Source organism: Henckelia pumila, chromosome 2 (genome assembly GCF_033568475.1).
Source record: "Henckelia pumila isolate YLH828 chromosome 2, ASM3356847v2, whole genome shotgun sequence".
Taxonomy (NCBI): Eukaryota; Viridiplantae; Streptophyta; class Magnoliopsida; order Lamiales; family Gesneriaceae; genus Henckelia; species Henckelia pumila.
In genome coordinates this window covers 25,547,520-25,564,351 of record NC_133121.1, presented here as the reverse complement: position 1 = coordinate 25,564,351, position 16,832 = coordinate 25,547,520, and the positions used below count along the sequence as shown (strand labels likewise).

The window sequence follows — 16,832 nt, the reverse complement described above, 5'->3', positions numbered from 1 at the left end:
AACAATGTTTGACCACTGGAGAATAGACCTCATTAAAATCTATCCCTCTACTTGACCAAAACCCTTTGCAACCAATCTTGCTTTATACTTGATCTGATCTGTACCAGGATTTTCTTCCTTCTGTTTATAGATCCACTTGCATCCCAATGTCTTCTGATGCTTCGGTCTGTCTACTAACGTCCAGGTTTGATTCTTCTTAAGTGAGTTCATCTCTTCATTCATAGCTTCAATCCACTTGTTTTTCTGTTTACTCGTCATAGCTTCATCATAAGTATTTGGCTATGAATGCTCCACCTCCTCAGCTACTGTAAGTGCATACCAAGCCAGATCAGCTTCACCAAACCTCTTAGAAGCTCTGATCTCCCTTCTGGTTTTGTCCCTTGCAAGATTGTAAGTGCTCAAATCCTCTGTTTGATCTCTTGTTGTCACAATCTCATCTTGCATCTCTTCTGACCCTTCATCTGGCATAGAAGACTCCACCTCAATCGATAGTTTATCATTCACACTGATCTGACTGTCCTTTCCATCTGTATTCATTTTATATCCCAGTTTGGATTCATCAAACTTCACATCCCTGGTGTTGAAGCACTTTGGACCTCTTGATTCCAGGTTCCAAACCTTATAACCCTTCACACCATCTGGATACCCAATGAATATACATCTGACTGCCCTTGCTTCCAACTTGTCCTGTTTCAGATGAGCATATGCAAGACATCCGAATACCCTCAAGTTTGAGTAGTCTGCAGGTGTTCCACTCCACTTTTCCATTGGTGTCTTGAAACCAATCGCACTGGATGGACACCTATTGACCAAATAGCACGCAGTAGATAATGCTTCTCCCCAAAAGGACTTAGGAAGAGAAGCATTGATCAACATACATCTGACCCTTTCCAGAAGAGTTCTGTTCATTCTCTCTGCCAGGCCATTTTGCTGTGGCGTTCCTGCCACTGTTCTGTGTCTGGTAATGCCTTTCTCCTTGCATAACTTGACAAACTTATCTGATAAGTATTCCAGCCCATTATCTGTTCTCAGGTGTTTAACTCTTCGATCACTCTTGTTCTCAACTGCCAGCAGCCATTCTCTAAACTTGTCATATGCTTCATCCTTAGTCTTTAAGATGAATATCCATACTCTCCTTGAGTAATCATCTATCAAAGACATGAAGTATCTGCCTCCACCATGAGTTTTTGTCCGAGAAGGACCCCATAGATCTGAATGAATGTAGGCCAATGGTTGCTCAGTTGTGTGACTTCCTTGACCAAACGATACTCTTTTTGATTTCCCAAGAGCACAACTATCACACAGCTCAAGTGATTCGATCTTATCTCCACCTAACAGACCCTGTTTAGACAACTCATGTAATCCCTTCTCACTTACATGTCCAAGCCTATGATGCCATAGCTTGGTTCTGTCTTGCTGTTCCTGAATGCTTGCCGTACTTCCAATAATCGTTTCACCTTGTAGTACATACAAGAGGTTCCTCTTGACAACCTTCATAACAACCAGATATCCTTTAGACACTGAGATACTGCCTGCTCCTGATTTAAATGAATATCCTTGAGCATCCAGTGTTTCCAATGATATCAAGTTTCTCTTCAACTCGGGCACATACCTCACCTTGGTGAGTACTCTGTCGAGCCCATCATGCATCCTTATTCTTATATTTCCAGAGCCCTTTATTCTGCATGATTGATTATTCCTCAACAGTACCATGCCCTGATCCGATTTCTCCAATTTTTCAAACCAAGATCTTATAGGACACATGTGAAAGGAGCATCCTGAATCCAATATCCATCCGTGGTTTTGATCACCTTTTAAAACCACCAATACTTCTGCTGAGTCATATCTATCTGTAGCTACGGCCAGAGTACCATCATCCTTGGGTTTTTCATGTTGCTTCCCTTTCTATTCCGGACAATCTCTTCACAGATGTCCAACCTTCTGACAAGCATAGCACTTCATATTACCCAAATTTCTGTTCTGGTATCTTCCTTGACTCTTCGATCTGGACTTTGGCCTGTATTTTCCATTGGATGTTCTCTTATCACTTCTGCCCCTCGCCATAAGACCTTCTCCATGTGATTCAGTGTTTATGTTTGACTTTCTCTGAAGTTCCTTGGATTGAATGGCAGACATAACTTCTTCCAATGTTATCGTCTGTTCTCTTCCATATAGCAAAGCATCCCTGAAATTTTCATATGCTTTAGGAAGAGCATTCAGAAGTATCAAAGCCCGATCTTCATCCTCAAGCTTTACTTCAATATTCTCCAAGTCATCCAATATTTTTGTGAATTCTTCGATCTGGTCTTCCAGGTTCTTCTCATCCTTGATCACAAAGGAATACAATCTCTGTTTCATGTACAGACGATTAGCCAGGGATTTCGCCATGTATAAATTTTCGAGTTTAAGCCACACCGCCACTGCAGATTATTCTCTGGCCACCTCCCGAAGAGGTCTATCTCCCAGACAGAGAATAATTGCACTGTGTGCTTTCTCGAGCAATTCATCCTTGTTCTTTATCTCATCGGACATCTCCTCCATTTTCTTAAGAGCCTCCACCAATCCTTGTTGTATCAGGATTGCCCGCATCTTAATTCTTCAGAGCGAGAAATCGTTCTTGCCCGTGAAATTCTCAATATCAAACTTCATTGATCCCACCATCTTTGCTTAGTTTCCCACGGACGGCGCCACTTGTTAGGAATCAATCCGAAATTTGGTTATCGAGAATTTACCAAGCAAACGAAATACACAGATAAGAACAATAATCCCAGAAAGCAGATAAAACCAACGCACACAGATCAATCAACCAACTCACGCGAAAGCGATTAAACGACGCAAGTATTTACGTGGTTCAGCAAGAATTTGCCTACGTCCACGGGAGAGCAACACACACTTTTGTTAATCACCAACAGAACAACCCAAGCTCAAGAACAGAGCTTATTACAGAGATGGAATCAGACAAACTATCAAGCTAGATACAGACACGATTCAAGCTATTGATACTTGAATCTTCCCATCACAATCTACGCTTAGTTTTCTCCTCCGAAATCTCTCCTTCTTCTCTCTCAATATATTCTGAAGAATTTTGATTTTATGTTATTCTTGTTGCGGCCAGCTTCCATCTGCTTATATAGAGAATTACACCGACTTTCATCTTGGGCTTTAGGTCAACAGTAACTTACGACCCAAATATAAAATCAACCTGGTCCAGCCCGATAAGCCTTCATTCATTAGTCTGATCTGCTCTTGTACTTTGATCTGCATTGATCTGTCTTCAAGCGTATAGCTTCTCGACACTTCATATGACTTCTAACCAAGTCACAATACTCGAGCAATCTATCTACATGAACTCATCCGAAGACTCATCTGACCATCACATCGATCTGATACCAATATTCGATCTGGGCCATGAACTCATCTGATCACTGAGCTCATCTGATCTGCAATATTCGATCCGTTCTCTTCTCTATACCCATTCAATCTGATAGAAGCATACTACAACACCTTCAAATCTTTTTTTTTCACTCACTCCAAACACACTGAAAAATTAGTAAATACTTAAAACACAAAATTCAATAATTAGAAGATTTGTGAGCATTCAAACAAATTAAAGGAAATGTAATTGTAGTGAATATTAATCATGATCATGATTAACTCTTAAATTGGCATTTTTTTTAATTCAAACATTAACCTAAGAATAAATCATGTCAAGAAATTGAAGTTAATAAAAGTAAAACTAATATAGATACCATTATTTCCATATATGTTTAATCTGTGATATTATCATTTTAAATATATGTCCGAATGGAGTTAATTTTTTTTTTCTCTTGAAGAAACTTAGAAAGTGGGTACTTAAAAAGAGAGCATTGTAGGCTACTAAAAAAATATTGAAATTAACGATCTAGCGTTAGTTGAAATTTTATTTGAATTTCTAACTTTTTTCTGATCAAAACATTTTGAAATTAAAGATACCGGGGCACATGAATTTTTAATAGAACTTATAGTTCTCTATTGGATAAAGGATTATTGGAAAATTAAATAAAAGCAAATGTATATATGTCATATTTATTGGAGCAACTCGTTAATTGCACAAACAACATATCAACCTTATTGTTGGTTTAATTAGTTATTATTATTTATTAGGCAATTATTGTAAATAATGAAATAGATAATAATGATTGAGGTGATTGATGTTTAGACCACTTAGTTTTACACTAAATATTTTAAGTATAATTTGGCGAACAAATGTGTATTAAAGATAAACAATAAGCTTAGGAAATATATAGGTTTCACATAGTAACGCTAGAAAAATTAATAAAAAAGTATTGTACGTTGCTGGTTCAGCATATCTTCAATGGACGAAAAATTTGATTTCTCTGTGGAAGTTTGATTGTTGCGACATGTGTTAGGATAAAAAAAACAGTGTAGAGGGGTGAGTACACTTTTCAAAATTTAAAAGTAACTTCGATCTGCTCGTTAAAATAGATAGAAGATTTGCGTGCTTAAAAACTTTGTTCTGCTCGAAAGAACTGATTATATCAGGCAGAATAATCTTTCTTGCAGAATTGAACTACGAAAAGCTAAAGGCAGATCAAATAAAAGAATGCAGTAAGTAAAAGAGATAGAGAGTTTTTTTATGAATGTTCGGAGCTAAAGTCACCTCTTCTTCTGTTTCCAAAAGGATTCACAAGAAGAATTTGATTTATACAACGTTTTGTACAAATCCAATCCAATCAACCCTTGAAAAGAACTCCTAGCTATACTCTCTCGAAACAGATCAAACTCTATTCGAGTTACAAAAGGAATTCACAAGAATGTGCTTCGAAAACTTGATCTGGGAAGCTACAAATAGATTTGATCTGGATCGATCTGATGTGATATGTATTGCTTTGAACTTAATCGATCTTAAGATGCTATCTAACTCAGAGCTTCGAAACTTTTGATCTGGTAATCTGAGTTTCTGAGTTATAGTATAGAGTGAGCTTTTTGACTTTTCAGATGAATTGATATGAAATCTTGAATTCGTGGTTTCGTATGTTGTTCACTCTTGCTTCACATTTTGAATCTTCATCATCATCGCATATTTATAGCTTTCAAAACTAGCCAGTGAGCCGCTAACATTTTCTGAGAATAAGCCGCCAACATATCTCATAAATTGGCTTACAAATCTTGACTTTAAGAAAAGTTTGCCAATGTTCAAATCTTCAATAAATGACTTTGTCTTTTAGCTCAATAACCTTTTGAAAAATAGCGGCAACTAATTCTTTCATCCGATTATTTGATCTGATCTGGCTGAGGACATTTGAGCTTGATCTGGGTGATGAGTAAATATTTGACCTTGGCCGAATATATTTTAGCCAATTAAGATTTGAACTCGATCTGGCAGAAGACATGAGAATTTGATCGATCTGGGTTATTCTTTTAGAGGATGACCATTTGATCTGTTAAGATAAAGATTGCGAGGGTACGTAGATCAAATGCTTGTTTTATCCGGACTTGTCCAATTTTACCGGAAACTTGATCTGGAGATTAGTGAAGATCAATTTTTTTTTATATTCGATCTGTATGAGTCCATTAATTTTTTTTATCTGAAATTCAGCTTCCGTTTGTCGTTAATGTTCTTATCAATTTAGTACTTGGTTTTGTTTGATATATATGTCGCCAAAAATTTTGATTTAATCACCAACAACATGGAATTGAATTTTTTTCTTTAATTTTTTTGTATGGACCTAAGAATTTTATCATGTTATATTTTATTGTAAATGTTACTTTTTCTTTTTCAAGATTTTTCTTCTCAAAAATTTGATTTACTTTAAATTTTGTTTTTGAAAAAAATCAGATACATTATCTTTATAAAATCTATTTGAAATTATTTATAGATAATGTTTTTCAAATTTAATAAAACATTCTTTCATCTATTTGAAATTAAACAAGATATTTTTATTAATTTGTCTTGCATTATTATGTGAAACCTATATTTCCTAAGCTTATGTTTATTAATACACATTCGTGCACCAATATATAATAAAAATATTTAGTCTAAACTAAGTGGTACTCTAAACATCAATCACCTCAACCTAGCTATTTTTGTTTATTTCATTCTTTGCAATAACTGACTAATAGAATAACAATAAAATTATTAAACCAACAACACTGTTAATATGTTGGTTGCACAATTAACCAATTGATCCAATAAATGTCCGTATATGAATTAAATATAATTAAATTCACTTAAAAACATATATAAAACTATTTAATAGCTTCTTTATTCTAATGATGTGTTATTGTTATCTTCATATTATCATAGGTGTCAATAAAGAAAGTAACAAAATGGTCTCATGCCAAGAAGATTTGACTGCTGCTTTTATTGGTTGTCCATTTAAAGATTATATCAAGTCGGTGGACGAAGTTAGTTCAAATCAAAGTACTAACAATAACACCTAAATTAACTTCAAAATATAACTCATATTGTTTTGTTTTGTGTAGGATGCAAGTGCTTCAACATATTATATGACCCTTGATATGCCAGAAAAGAGGGAATACAACTTTCTTTCCAAATTTCATGAAAAGGATCATTCCCATAATGGAAATTATTCCATTGTAATCGAAGGTTTTCAGAAGCACTTGCAAAAGCTCAACAACTCAGACAATTCAACGCTAAACAACTCAAACCATATTGATGAATATAGGATCACAAGAAAACGAGGTAGCACCACCAAATCTCGGAGCAAGAAAACAATTGAGACTCACAAAATGAAAGATGACCATGCCATCACACATATTCAAATTGAAGATGATGACAAACTTGCTACTTTTATCAAGAGGAAAACCACCAAACAAAGTCCTACTTCCAATTCTCAAACCAAAACAACCAAAAATAAAGTCAATGATATGATGCCAAAGGAATTACACAAATCCTTATTGAAGATGATGACGATATTTCTTCTGTCACAAAGAAAAAGAGGCAAGTCAAGTCAGAAAATGATCCAAAAAAGTGGTATCCGTCAAGATCAAGCAAAAAAAGTTTGAATTCCTCGTAAAATCGTGCACTATGATTTCCTATTGCGTTTTTTTTCCAAACACATCATAAAATTTTACACTAAGTTTTTTTATTGATTTTTTATTCATGTCCTAAATTACTTTTTATTTATAAATTGATATGATATTCATGTATATATTTTAAAAGCATTTATTTTTCAATCACTAATTATATATCACTGTCTCATCGTCTTCTAAAAATTAATTTCTTCTATAATTTAAGTTCAACTCGGTAATACAAAATTAACTTCACCAATATTCATTTGGAAATCATGTGCAATCCACGTGTAATTTCTTAGTATATATAAATTACTTAAACTAACTCATTTTATTGCCCCAAAAATATGTCCCTTAGCCCATTTAATCTTCATCGGCACTTCATGCAGTTTTGGATGAGATTGATATTAGATGTGAATGAATCAAAGTGTTATTGAACACTGAAGTTGAATGAATGCAGAAGTTAGATATCTCTTAAAAAAATAATGGACCAATCGGATGTTGTGACAGGGGTACAAATTGATTATGTAGCTGATAATATGCTTTTTATTTATTTTTTAAGTTGGGAGAAGTTTATTATAATCATTAGCGGGCAAATTATCAATTCACAAAAAATAAGTATTGACATAGATTATACCCGACATCGTTTGGTGTGAATGATTACACGTTGATTGATTAATAATAATTGTTTTGTTCAATGATTGATTTAAGTTTTTTCAAGAATTAGTGTCATGCACCATTATCTAATCCAAGTATATTGATTTAAAATCTTTATATTATTAATCCATCATCATCCAATCCATAAACCAAACAGTGTCTTATGTTCTCACGTTTATAGCACTGACTTTTCATCTAGTCTATGTTCATTTACCTATGATAATCCACAAGTTTATAGCGACTTGGACATATAACATAGAATCGATATACATTAAGAGAGTTTTTGCAAAATATTATATTTTTGTAGAAGATATTATATTTATAGATTATAAAAAATTAAAAAAAAATAAAAATTTGTATTGCTTAAAAATAAATGTGAAAATCTAAAAATTAAATTTGGACAGTATTTGATAAATAAGTTATTAGAAGATATTTGAATATTGATTTTTTTTTTATTAGAATCATTTTTGAAGAATCATAATCACCATATATTGGCTAGCTTTTGAATTTTAATTAGGTTAAACATAAGCTTAACACATAATTTGGATTTAAGAAACACACAAGAGTGAATTTTTAAAGCCAAAATCTAACAATCATTTTTTCTTAGTGATTGCAAACACTTCGTAAATAACATTGTATATTGAATCACTTATAAAATTTTCAATGACATGTAAACAAAATATCATAGCAGAACAACTGATTAATTGTGTTTTATTTTAAATCTATAGTTGCATGAAACATCAAAAGGTTTCCTAATAGATTCGGACAATTATAGGTCAATATGACTTGGAAACTAAATTTTTTTTATAATTCATCAGAAGTAATAGAACATAATGGGGAGCTTTAATGGCGATTGAAAGAAGAAACAATATTACCTCAGACGGAGGAGGGTATCTAACATGATCAACGTAATAAAAAAGAAAAGATTAACCAATGACTAGAATTGAACAAATATTGTTGTTGATCTGGAACAATGAATCACAACAAAACAATTCAAAGAAGACAGAAATTTGTCTCTTTTTTCATGGCCAAATGACTCAAAGTTCTATTCTGCGGGGATATCAAAGTTAAACAACGACAAGTACAAAGACAGAATGCTACAGCCTTGCACAGTACCTTTTCCTTCATTTTAACCGTCACGATTTTATGCCCTTTTATCTACTTAATTTATATATGTTCCTACGTATCTAATTCCAGTTCCAAAGAAAGTGTAGCTTCGAGAATCAGAAAGAAAGAGAGAATGGCAAAAGTTTCGCGTGACGGTAAGGGGAAGAATAGGAACCTAGAGAGTCTGCTGGATATGGACCCGAGTAAGCAAGGGGGGAAAAACATGGCTAGGCAGCCTAAAAAGCTGCTTCCCGGACATGGTCTCGAGTTCAAGAACTTGTCTTACAGTGTGTTGAAGAAAATAAAAAAAGACGACATGTGGATCAATAAGGAAACTTATCTTCTTAATGACATTTCTGGGCAGGCTGCAAGAGGTGAAATATTGGCCATCATGGGGCCCAGTGGTGCCGGCAAGTCTACTTTTCTCGATGCTTTGGCTGGCCGGATTGCTCAGGGAAGTCTTGAAGGTTCTGTCAGAATAGATGGTAAACAAGTACGTTGCTCTGTATCATATTAATCAAGCATTTACAGTAGCCGTTGATGAAAATGAATGCAAAAATTGTAAAAAAAAATCAAGAAAAAAGGTTCTTGTCAATGGCCTCTTGACCAAGTGGCACGCAGTCTCCCAAATGTGGAGAACGACAAGGATTCAAACCTCGTCCAAATCCTTATTCACAGCTCAAAAAAGGTTCCTACTTGCATGTGAATAATGGTTCATTTTTCAGGTGACAGCCAGCTACATGAAGATGATTTCATCTTATGTGATGCAAGATGATCAGCTCTTCCCCATGTTGACAGTTTTCGAGACCTTTATGTTTGCGGCTGAAGTAAGGCTTCCTCCAACAATCTCCACTTCTGAAAAGAAGAAGAGAGTCATTGAGCTCCTCGAACAACTTGGCTTGACGGTATGGCTAAGCTCTCTTGAAAGTCCTTCCATTCTCCCTCCCGGCCTCCCCCTCTTTCGGTTTCTTGAAAACACGTACGATTTTGCAGAGTGCAATGCATACATACATTGGCAATGAGGGTAAAAGAGGAGTATCGGGTGGAGAAAAGCGAAGAGTCTCCATTGGAATTGACATAATCCACAAGCCATCTCTCTTGTTCCTTGATGAGCCAACTTCAGGCCTTGATTCCACAAGTGCTTTCAGCGTTGTTGAAAAGGTGAAGGACATTGCAAGGGGTGGCAGCATAGTCCTCATGACAATCCACCAGCCTTCATTCAGAATTCAAACGCTCCTTGACCATATCACGGTCCTTGCAAGGTATGTGTGCCTCTCCCAATTGGCTTGATGATTCATCACATTATAGGGAACTCTGGTGAATCCATTCACGAGAATTCTACATATCTTGGGTAAGGTGACCAATTTTTTTTTTTTTTTTAAGTACAGGGGGAGACTGATATACATGGGAACTCCAACTGATCTTCCTACATATCTTTCTGGATTCCAAAGGCCAGTTCCTGATGGTGAAAACAGTTTAGAATACCTCCTAGATGTGATCAAAGAATATGATGGCTCAACTGTTGGACTTGATCCTCTTGTGCTGTATCAACGCGATGGGATCAAACCAGATCAAGTTGCCAGAACACCGATTCCTAAAACACCAAAAAGGCCCAAAACTCCTATGACTCCTCATGGAAAGAGTCCCTGGTCCAAGCACATAAGTCTCCGTAGCAGCCAATTTTCGACCGCAAACATGGAGTCTCGTGCTTTTTCAGGGCAATTCGACAACAATGACGACGACGACGACGAATTCAACGCTTCCCTTGAACGAAAACGCAGGACTTCTCATACGCCTATAAGCATGCAGAGTGGAATCTATAATCCTCGGTTGGCTTCCCATTTTTACAAAGATTTCTCAACCTGGATCTACCAAGGTGTAACAGGAACCCCACACCGCCCTCCAACATGGACTCCTTCGCGTACGCCAGGACAAACTCCAGGAAAAACACCACATTCAATTTCAAGAAGTCACATTTCAAGCCATTATCAAATGCCCAATCAAAACCCTTCACATAGATTGCCACCGGTGGTCTTTACGCCTCAACCTGATTCATATGCTCCTTCTTATGAAGAATTTGACATGGCAGAAGAAGTACTTGATGAGCCTGAGCACAGGCACAAATTTGCCAACCCCTGGCTCCGCGAGGTGGCGGTCTTATCTTGGAGAACTACCTTGAACGTGATTCGGACCCCAGAACTCTTCTTGTCCCGTGAGATTGTCCTGACAGTGATGGCTCTGGTACATTCAACCCTCTTCAAGAATCTCCACGAACATGACTTCAAATCCATAAAAAAGCTTCTCAATTTTTACATCTTTGCAGTCTGCCTCATCTTCTTCTCTTCCAACGATGCCGTCCCAACTTTCATTGAAGAAAGGTTCATCTTCATCCGAGAAACATCCCACAATTCTTATCGAGCTTCCTCTTATGTTATCTCCTCCCTTGTAGTCTACCTCCCATTTTTCGCAATCCAGGGATTCACATATGCTGCAATCACTAAATTCATGCTTCATTTAAATAGCAGCATCCTCTACTTCTGGCTGACCCTCTATGCCTCACTGATAACCACCAATGCCTATGTGATGCTGGTGAGTGCAATGGTTCCAAGTTACATCACCGGCTACGCGGTAGTGATAGCCACAACAGCTCTGTTCTTCTTAACTTGTGGGTTCTTCTTGAAGCCTTCCCAAATTCCCAAATATTGGAAATGGCTTCATTATATATCTGCACTCAAGTACCCATTTGAAGCATTGATGATAAATGAATTCAAAGGTGCACATTGTTACCACGGAAACAAAAATGAACTTTCGCCAGGTCCCTTGGGAGAGATAAAGCTCAGTGAACTGCACAACATATCACAACCTTTGCCTTCCAACTGCAATTTAATTGGTGAAGACATCTTATTCACAATGGATATTCATAAGATCGAGAATATTTGGATTGACATAGGCATTCTGCTGGCATGGGGTGTTCTTTATCGGTTCTTCTTCTATGTGGTTCTCAGGTTTTATTCTAAGAATGTTAGAAAATGAAGGCCAGGTGTTAAAGTTTATTGTTATCATCTTTCCTTGAGTTTGACAGCTTTCTGAAATGGAAGGCAGCTGGTCACACTGAAACAGGGGTAGCATTCAGTTCTATCGAGTTTTCTAGCATCCAAAATGAATGAATTCAGGCTCTGTAATATTTGATATATGTTACCCTTTAATCATTTGATTCATATTTTTCTTTTTCTTTTTCTTTTTCTTTTTCTTTTTGACTGATTTAAGAATGTTAATCATGCAAAGATCTAACATGAAAACAAACAATAAGAATAATACGGACATATCCATGGAACGAAGTCAGAAAAATCCAGCACTTTATTCACTCTCGGCTGCAAAAGGAACGAAGTCAGAAAAATCCAGCACTTTATTCACTCTCGGCTGCAAAAATAATAGTTTTTGTTTGTGGGGCATAATTAGATAACACTGTAGAATGCATGTCATGAACCCGCAACAAACACAGCACCATGTTACTACCATCAGACCCAATTAACCTGAATGTCAACAGATCAAAGGTTACAACACTTTTAATCTTGCAAGACACTGATTATAGTAAGCATGTGCTGGGTTTAGAACCCATCGCCTGGCAAAGAACTGTAAGGTAGCTTAAATGGTATAAATGACAGCAAACAGTCATTTATTTGAACATCGCTCTTAAAAGACAACTTGACAAACAAAATTACTTGGAATGCTGAGCAATCTTCTTTTCAAGGGAGTTTTTGTCAGCACCAACGATTTTATCAACCTCTTCACCATTTTTCATAAAGAAGAAGCATGGGACGCTGCTAACATTAGCTTCTGCAGCAGCATCCCTTACCTCGTCAATATTAACTTTAAAAAATACGACCTTAGGATGTTTCTCAGCCAAGCTAGCATAAACTGGAGAAATGATACGACAGGGACCACACCATGTTGCAGTGTAATAAACGATTGCAAGCCGAGATGTCCTTGATGCCGCATTTAATTTGATTTTCAACTCACTAGCGGAATGAATTCCTATCACCTGTCCTGTGAACAGAACGGACCCAGTTTATCTAAACACTTCCAAAACAAAATTTTTCCTCAATTTGCGTCCTAAAAATTTGGACAAAATCACAGGGCACAAATAATTTCTGAGCAACGGGATGAAAATCAGGACAATTAATATGAGACCGAAGGATGCTCTTCCATGGATTATACCATAGTAACTTGCTATAAAAATATACAACTGTCGATAAACATACCATCTTTTAAAACAGAAGCAGCTTCAGCGTCCTGCAGGATTATCCAAGGAAAGTTGCTGGTCAAATGCGAATTAGAAGCACTCACAATAACAAATAAACGCTAGAACCATATGCAAATTAAGTTTGGTAGCCTATAAAAAGCGACTAATTCATACACCTGAAATTTGATTAACTTCCAATGAACAAAGAATGAAGGTCATATGCACCACTCAATTCTATACGACAAGTAACCCAAAAGGTTCAAAGGGGATTCACTTCTTGCACAGTTAATTCATCAACAATTAAAAAAGCATACCGATGTGCTGAAAGAAAATTGTTAAAATCAAATATCCAGCAACACAAAAACAAGTGACAGAACAAGAATCGGTCACAAAATTCCAACAGTGAAATACTATTTGGAGGTAAGTTATTTCAGGAAATACCACCTGTGCATCGTCTCATCCAAGGTGAATATTCCTTACAAGGAAAGAAGTAATTAATTCCTTTACCTAGCACAAACGAGTAATAACAGAAAAAATTATGCTCAACAATCCCTCTAGCAGACTCGCTATATTTATATGCTTTCTTCCCATGTACGGATCCTTTCTCCTTTTCTCACAAATCCTTCTAGCATATTCTTGTCATATAGAAGGCCTTTATTGACTTTCTAAACGCAAATAAATTGGGCTTATAACAGGAATGCACCCATTGCAAGGATAACTCATCAAACACTACATAAAAAAATAAAGTGAACCCCAGAGACAGAAAATACCTCGGCTTGTGCTTGACGCCTCTTCCTTTCAAGCTCAATTTTTCTCCACTCCTTTTCTTTTCGTAGACGTTCATATTTTCTGCGATGCTCTTCAATCTTTTTTGAATTGGGTTCAACCTGAAAACTTCGAAGCAACATCTTTTAAGGTATGCTACTTCTAACACTGAAAAAGTCGAACCTTTTATAATAGTGATTCTGATGAAAATTACCTTTTTGAGCATAACACCAATCTCCTCGTCGAAATCTAACTTCGATGCTACATGCAAATCCCTAGCTGCCTCTTCCCATAAGCCTAGCATAGCCCTTGCAGCTCCTCGTGCTTTGTAACCCTTTGCAGAATCAGGGTAGATCTAACATGAAATTATACAAATGATTGATCGTCATTTCCAGTTCAAACTTCAAAGGGACTAAAACACACATGAAATGTACTTTCAGAAATCATGCTTATGAGTCTGATCAGACTCAAAGCATGTGGAGGAGTAGTGCAAAAGATATACCAGTAAAGCTGCATCAGCATCTCGGATAGCAGCATTTGGTTTCTTCAGATTGACAAAGACGCTAGCTGCATAAATTCTTTTCAGATGAATACCAGAATGAAAATACAGTAAGCACTAACAGTGGATGATCTTTACATTTATTGAAGTGATTATCGTATAAAAGGTTACCTCTATTTGCATATAGTATTGCAGACTTCGGATTCAATACAATTGCTTCGGTGAGATGATTTATTGCTCCATCTAAATTACCTGGCTTTTCAAGTAATGAAGGCATATAAATTTCCTCCAGAAAGGAAAAAACAAGTGTGTGTCAGGTACCAGAAACTTCTAAAAAGTTCAAACCTTCAGAGATTGCTTCCATTGCTTTAGCTTTGGATGCTTGAGCAGCTTCTTGATTTTCTTCAGTTACTTCAACTGATGGGTCTCCCATCTGCAATTACAAGTTTAAGGCATTTATTTTCACTCTAGAAATACAAAGACACATTTCTCATCATCTTGTCCTGTAACACACCTTCTCAAGAGGATCATTATCAGGCTCCACAACATCAGAATTATCCAACTCAACATCAGATTCGATAATGTCCTCATCCAATTTGTGATCCCTTGATGCATCGGGCTTTTCAGAGTCAAAATATTCCTCATGCAAATGGTCACCGTCATTTTTACCCTGTGTAAAATTTTCACAAACAGTAAAACCATAAAATCCATAATCTTTGGGTGGTTGAAACTCGAAACCACAAATCACAATCAATTAAAGAACCACACCAACACAATTTCCTAAGCAAGGATCTCATGGGATTTTGAATACTAGATTAACTAAGTTTATCAAGACTCATTGTTACTCCGAGTCCTTTTTTTATTTCATTATATAGAAGAACTCTGTTTAATCAATTTGCGAATAAAACATTAAAATGAGAGTTCTACACTATCCGTGATAAATCAATAAAGTAATTTAGACATCATCTATACCTATATATTAAGCCTCCATCCCCTAGAGCCCAAGAGTAAAATATACGTCTTAGAACCAACAACCCACTAGAAAATTCCTACCTTTCGACGAAATAAATTTACAAAAAGTATACAGAAAAAAAGTAAAGATTAATCATACACCAAATAAAGCTTGCTCAAACAAGAGGCAAAGGCTATTTCACTTTCAGAGGAACTTACCGAGTTCGTATATGGTGGAATTTGAGCACCAAGGCTGGAAGTGTAAAGGAAAAAAAAAAAAAAAAGTTACGCAAAACACTTTGATTTCATGCCATAGTTTACAACAAAGCCACATCACAAGCGGACAAAAGCAGACATAATTTGATTTCAGAAAACAAAAATAAAAATTGAGAACCTCTTGAGAAAATTCTTGAAGAAAACGAGCGATGGATTGCGTAAAATTGAAGGGTTTTGTTTGCAACTGGCAACAAATTGCTTCAGTTCTTCAATCTTCTTGGCATCCATTTTTCAGCGTGCTTTTTGCTGCAGACAACCTCAGTCGCAACTTCTTGGGGTTTAAAAGTATAGGGAAAATTGGGGAAAAGGAGTCATTCCTGTTTTATCTATTATCTATCTATTATCTATTATCTATTATCTATCTATATAAAAGAGAGCCAATATTTAAAATTGTGATAAGTCATTAATATCCTTCAATATTTAAATATCTTAATAAGTGTTTGGTAAATATATGGAAATATAAGGGCAAAACGTTAGAATTGTGATATGTCATTAATACCCTTCAATGTTTAGATTTCTCAATAAGTGTTTGGTAAATATATAGAAATATAAAGGCAAAACGTTGAATATAAAAAACATTGAATATCAAAATTTTGTCAAACTTGGTCAACTTTTGCGGCTATTAAATGTAACTTTAATTATAATAATATTAATAAATTAATAGCCTTCATTGTTTAGATTTCTCGATAAGCGTTTGATAAATATATAAAAATATAAGTGCAAAACATTGAATATAAAAAATATTGAATATCAAAATTTTGTCAAATTTGGTCAACTTTTGCGGCTATTAAATTTTAATAATAACAATAATAATAATAATCTATTATCTATTATCTATATAAAAGAGCCAATGTTTAGAATTGTGATATGTCATTAATACCCTTCAATGTTTAGATTTCTCAATAAGTGTTTGGTAAATATATGGAAATATAAGGGCAAAACGTTAGAATTGTGATATGTCATTAATACCCTTCAATGTTTAGATTTCTCAATAAGTGTTTGGTAAATATATGAAAATATAAGGGCAAAACGTTGAATATAAAAAATATTGAATATCAAAATTTTGTCAAACTTGGTCAACTTTTGCGGCTATTAAATGTAACTTTAATTTTAATAATATTAAAATTAATAATAATATTAATAAATTAATACCCTTCATTGTTTATATTTCTCGATAAGAGTTTGGTAAATATATGGAAATATAAGTGCAAAACATTGAATATCAAAAACATTGAATAACAAAATTTTGTTAAATTTGGTCAACTTTTGGGCTATTAAATGTAATTTTAATTATAATAA

At 35.3% G+C, this 16,832-nt stretch overlaps 2 protein-coding genes across 3 annotated transcripts; one reads left to right on the top strand and one right to left on the bottom strand.

Moving 5' to 3' along the window:
- The first annotated feature begins 8,671 nt into the window (after positions 1-8,671).
- LOC140880276 (ABC transporter G family member STR-like) lies at positions 8,672-12,188 on the top strand. Its single transcript, XM_073284581.1, has 4 exons — positions 8,672-9,292; positions 9,525-9,704; positions 9,793-10,061; positions 10,188-12,188. The coding sequence occupies exons 1-4, from the start codon at positions 8,933-8,935 to the stop codon at positions 11,830-11,832; spliced, it is 2,454 nt and encodes an 817-aa protein (XP_073140682.1). The 5' UTR covers positions 8,672-8,932; the 3' UTR covers positions 11,833-12,188.
- LOC140880275 (TPR repeat-containing thioredoxin TDX) lies at positions 11,547-15,845 on the bottom strand. 2 transcript variants are annotated; one of them, XM_073284580.1, is made up of 11 exons: positions 15,652-15,845; positions 15,477-15,510; positions 14,821-14,976; positions 14,652-14,739; positions 14,478-14,558; positions 14,310-14,374; positions 14,022-14,162; positions 13,813-13,929; positions 13,062-13,092; positions 12,522-12,846; positions 11,547-11,675 (listed from the first exon to the last, which is right to left on the bottom strand). In XM_073284580.1, the coding sequence occupies exons 1-11, from the start codon at positions 15,759-15,761 to the stop codon at positions 11,636-11,638; spliced, it is 1,188 nt and encodes a 395-aa protein (XP_073140681.1). In that variant the 5' UTR covers positions 15,762-15,845; the 3' UTR covers positions 11,547-11,635. The 2 variants fall into 2 exon arrangements, with proteins under 2 accessions (XP_073140681.1, XP_073140680.1); XM_073284579.1 differs by lacking the exon at positions 11,547-11,675 and adding an exon at positions 12,188-12,332.
- Between the last annotated feature and the right edge of the window lie 987 nt (positions 15,846-16,832).

What these genes read in the sequence shown, in the direction of transcription:
- LOC140880276 (XM_073284581.1), top strand. Translation starts at nt 8,933, where the DNA reads ATGGCAAAAGTTTCGCGTGACGGTAAGGGGAAGAATAGGAACCTAGAG. An exon ending in TCAGAATAGATGGTAAACAA is followed by an intron (nt 9,293 to 9,524) that starts GTACGTTGCTCT and finishes TTCATTTTTCAG; the next exon opens with GTGACAGCCAGCTACATGAA. An exon ending in CATATCACGGTCCTTGCAAG is followed by an intron (nt 10,062 to 10,187) that starts GTATGTGTGCCT and finishes TTTTAAGTACAG; the next exon opens with GGGGAGACTGATATACATGG.
- LOC140880275 (XM_073284579.1), bottom strand. Translation starts at nt 15,761, where the DNA reads ATGGATGCCAAGAAGATTGAAGAACTGAAGCAATTTGTTGCCAGTTGC. An exon ending in TTCCACCATATACGAACTCG is followed by an intron (nt 14,977 to 15,476) that starts GTAAGTTCCTCT and finishes AATTTTACACAG; the next exon opens with GGTAAAAATGACGGTGACCA. An exon ending in GGCGTCAAGCACAAGCCGAG is followed by an intron (nt 13,093 to 13,812) that starts GTATTTTCTGTC and finishes ATAATCCTGCAG; the next exon opens with GACGCTGAAGCTGCTTCTGT.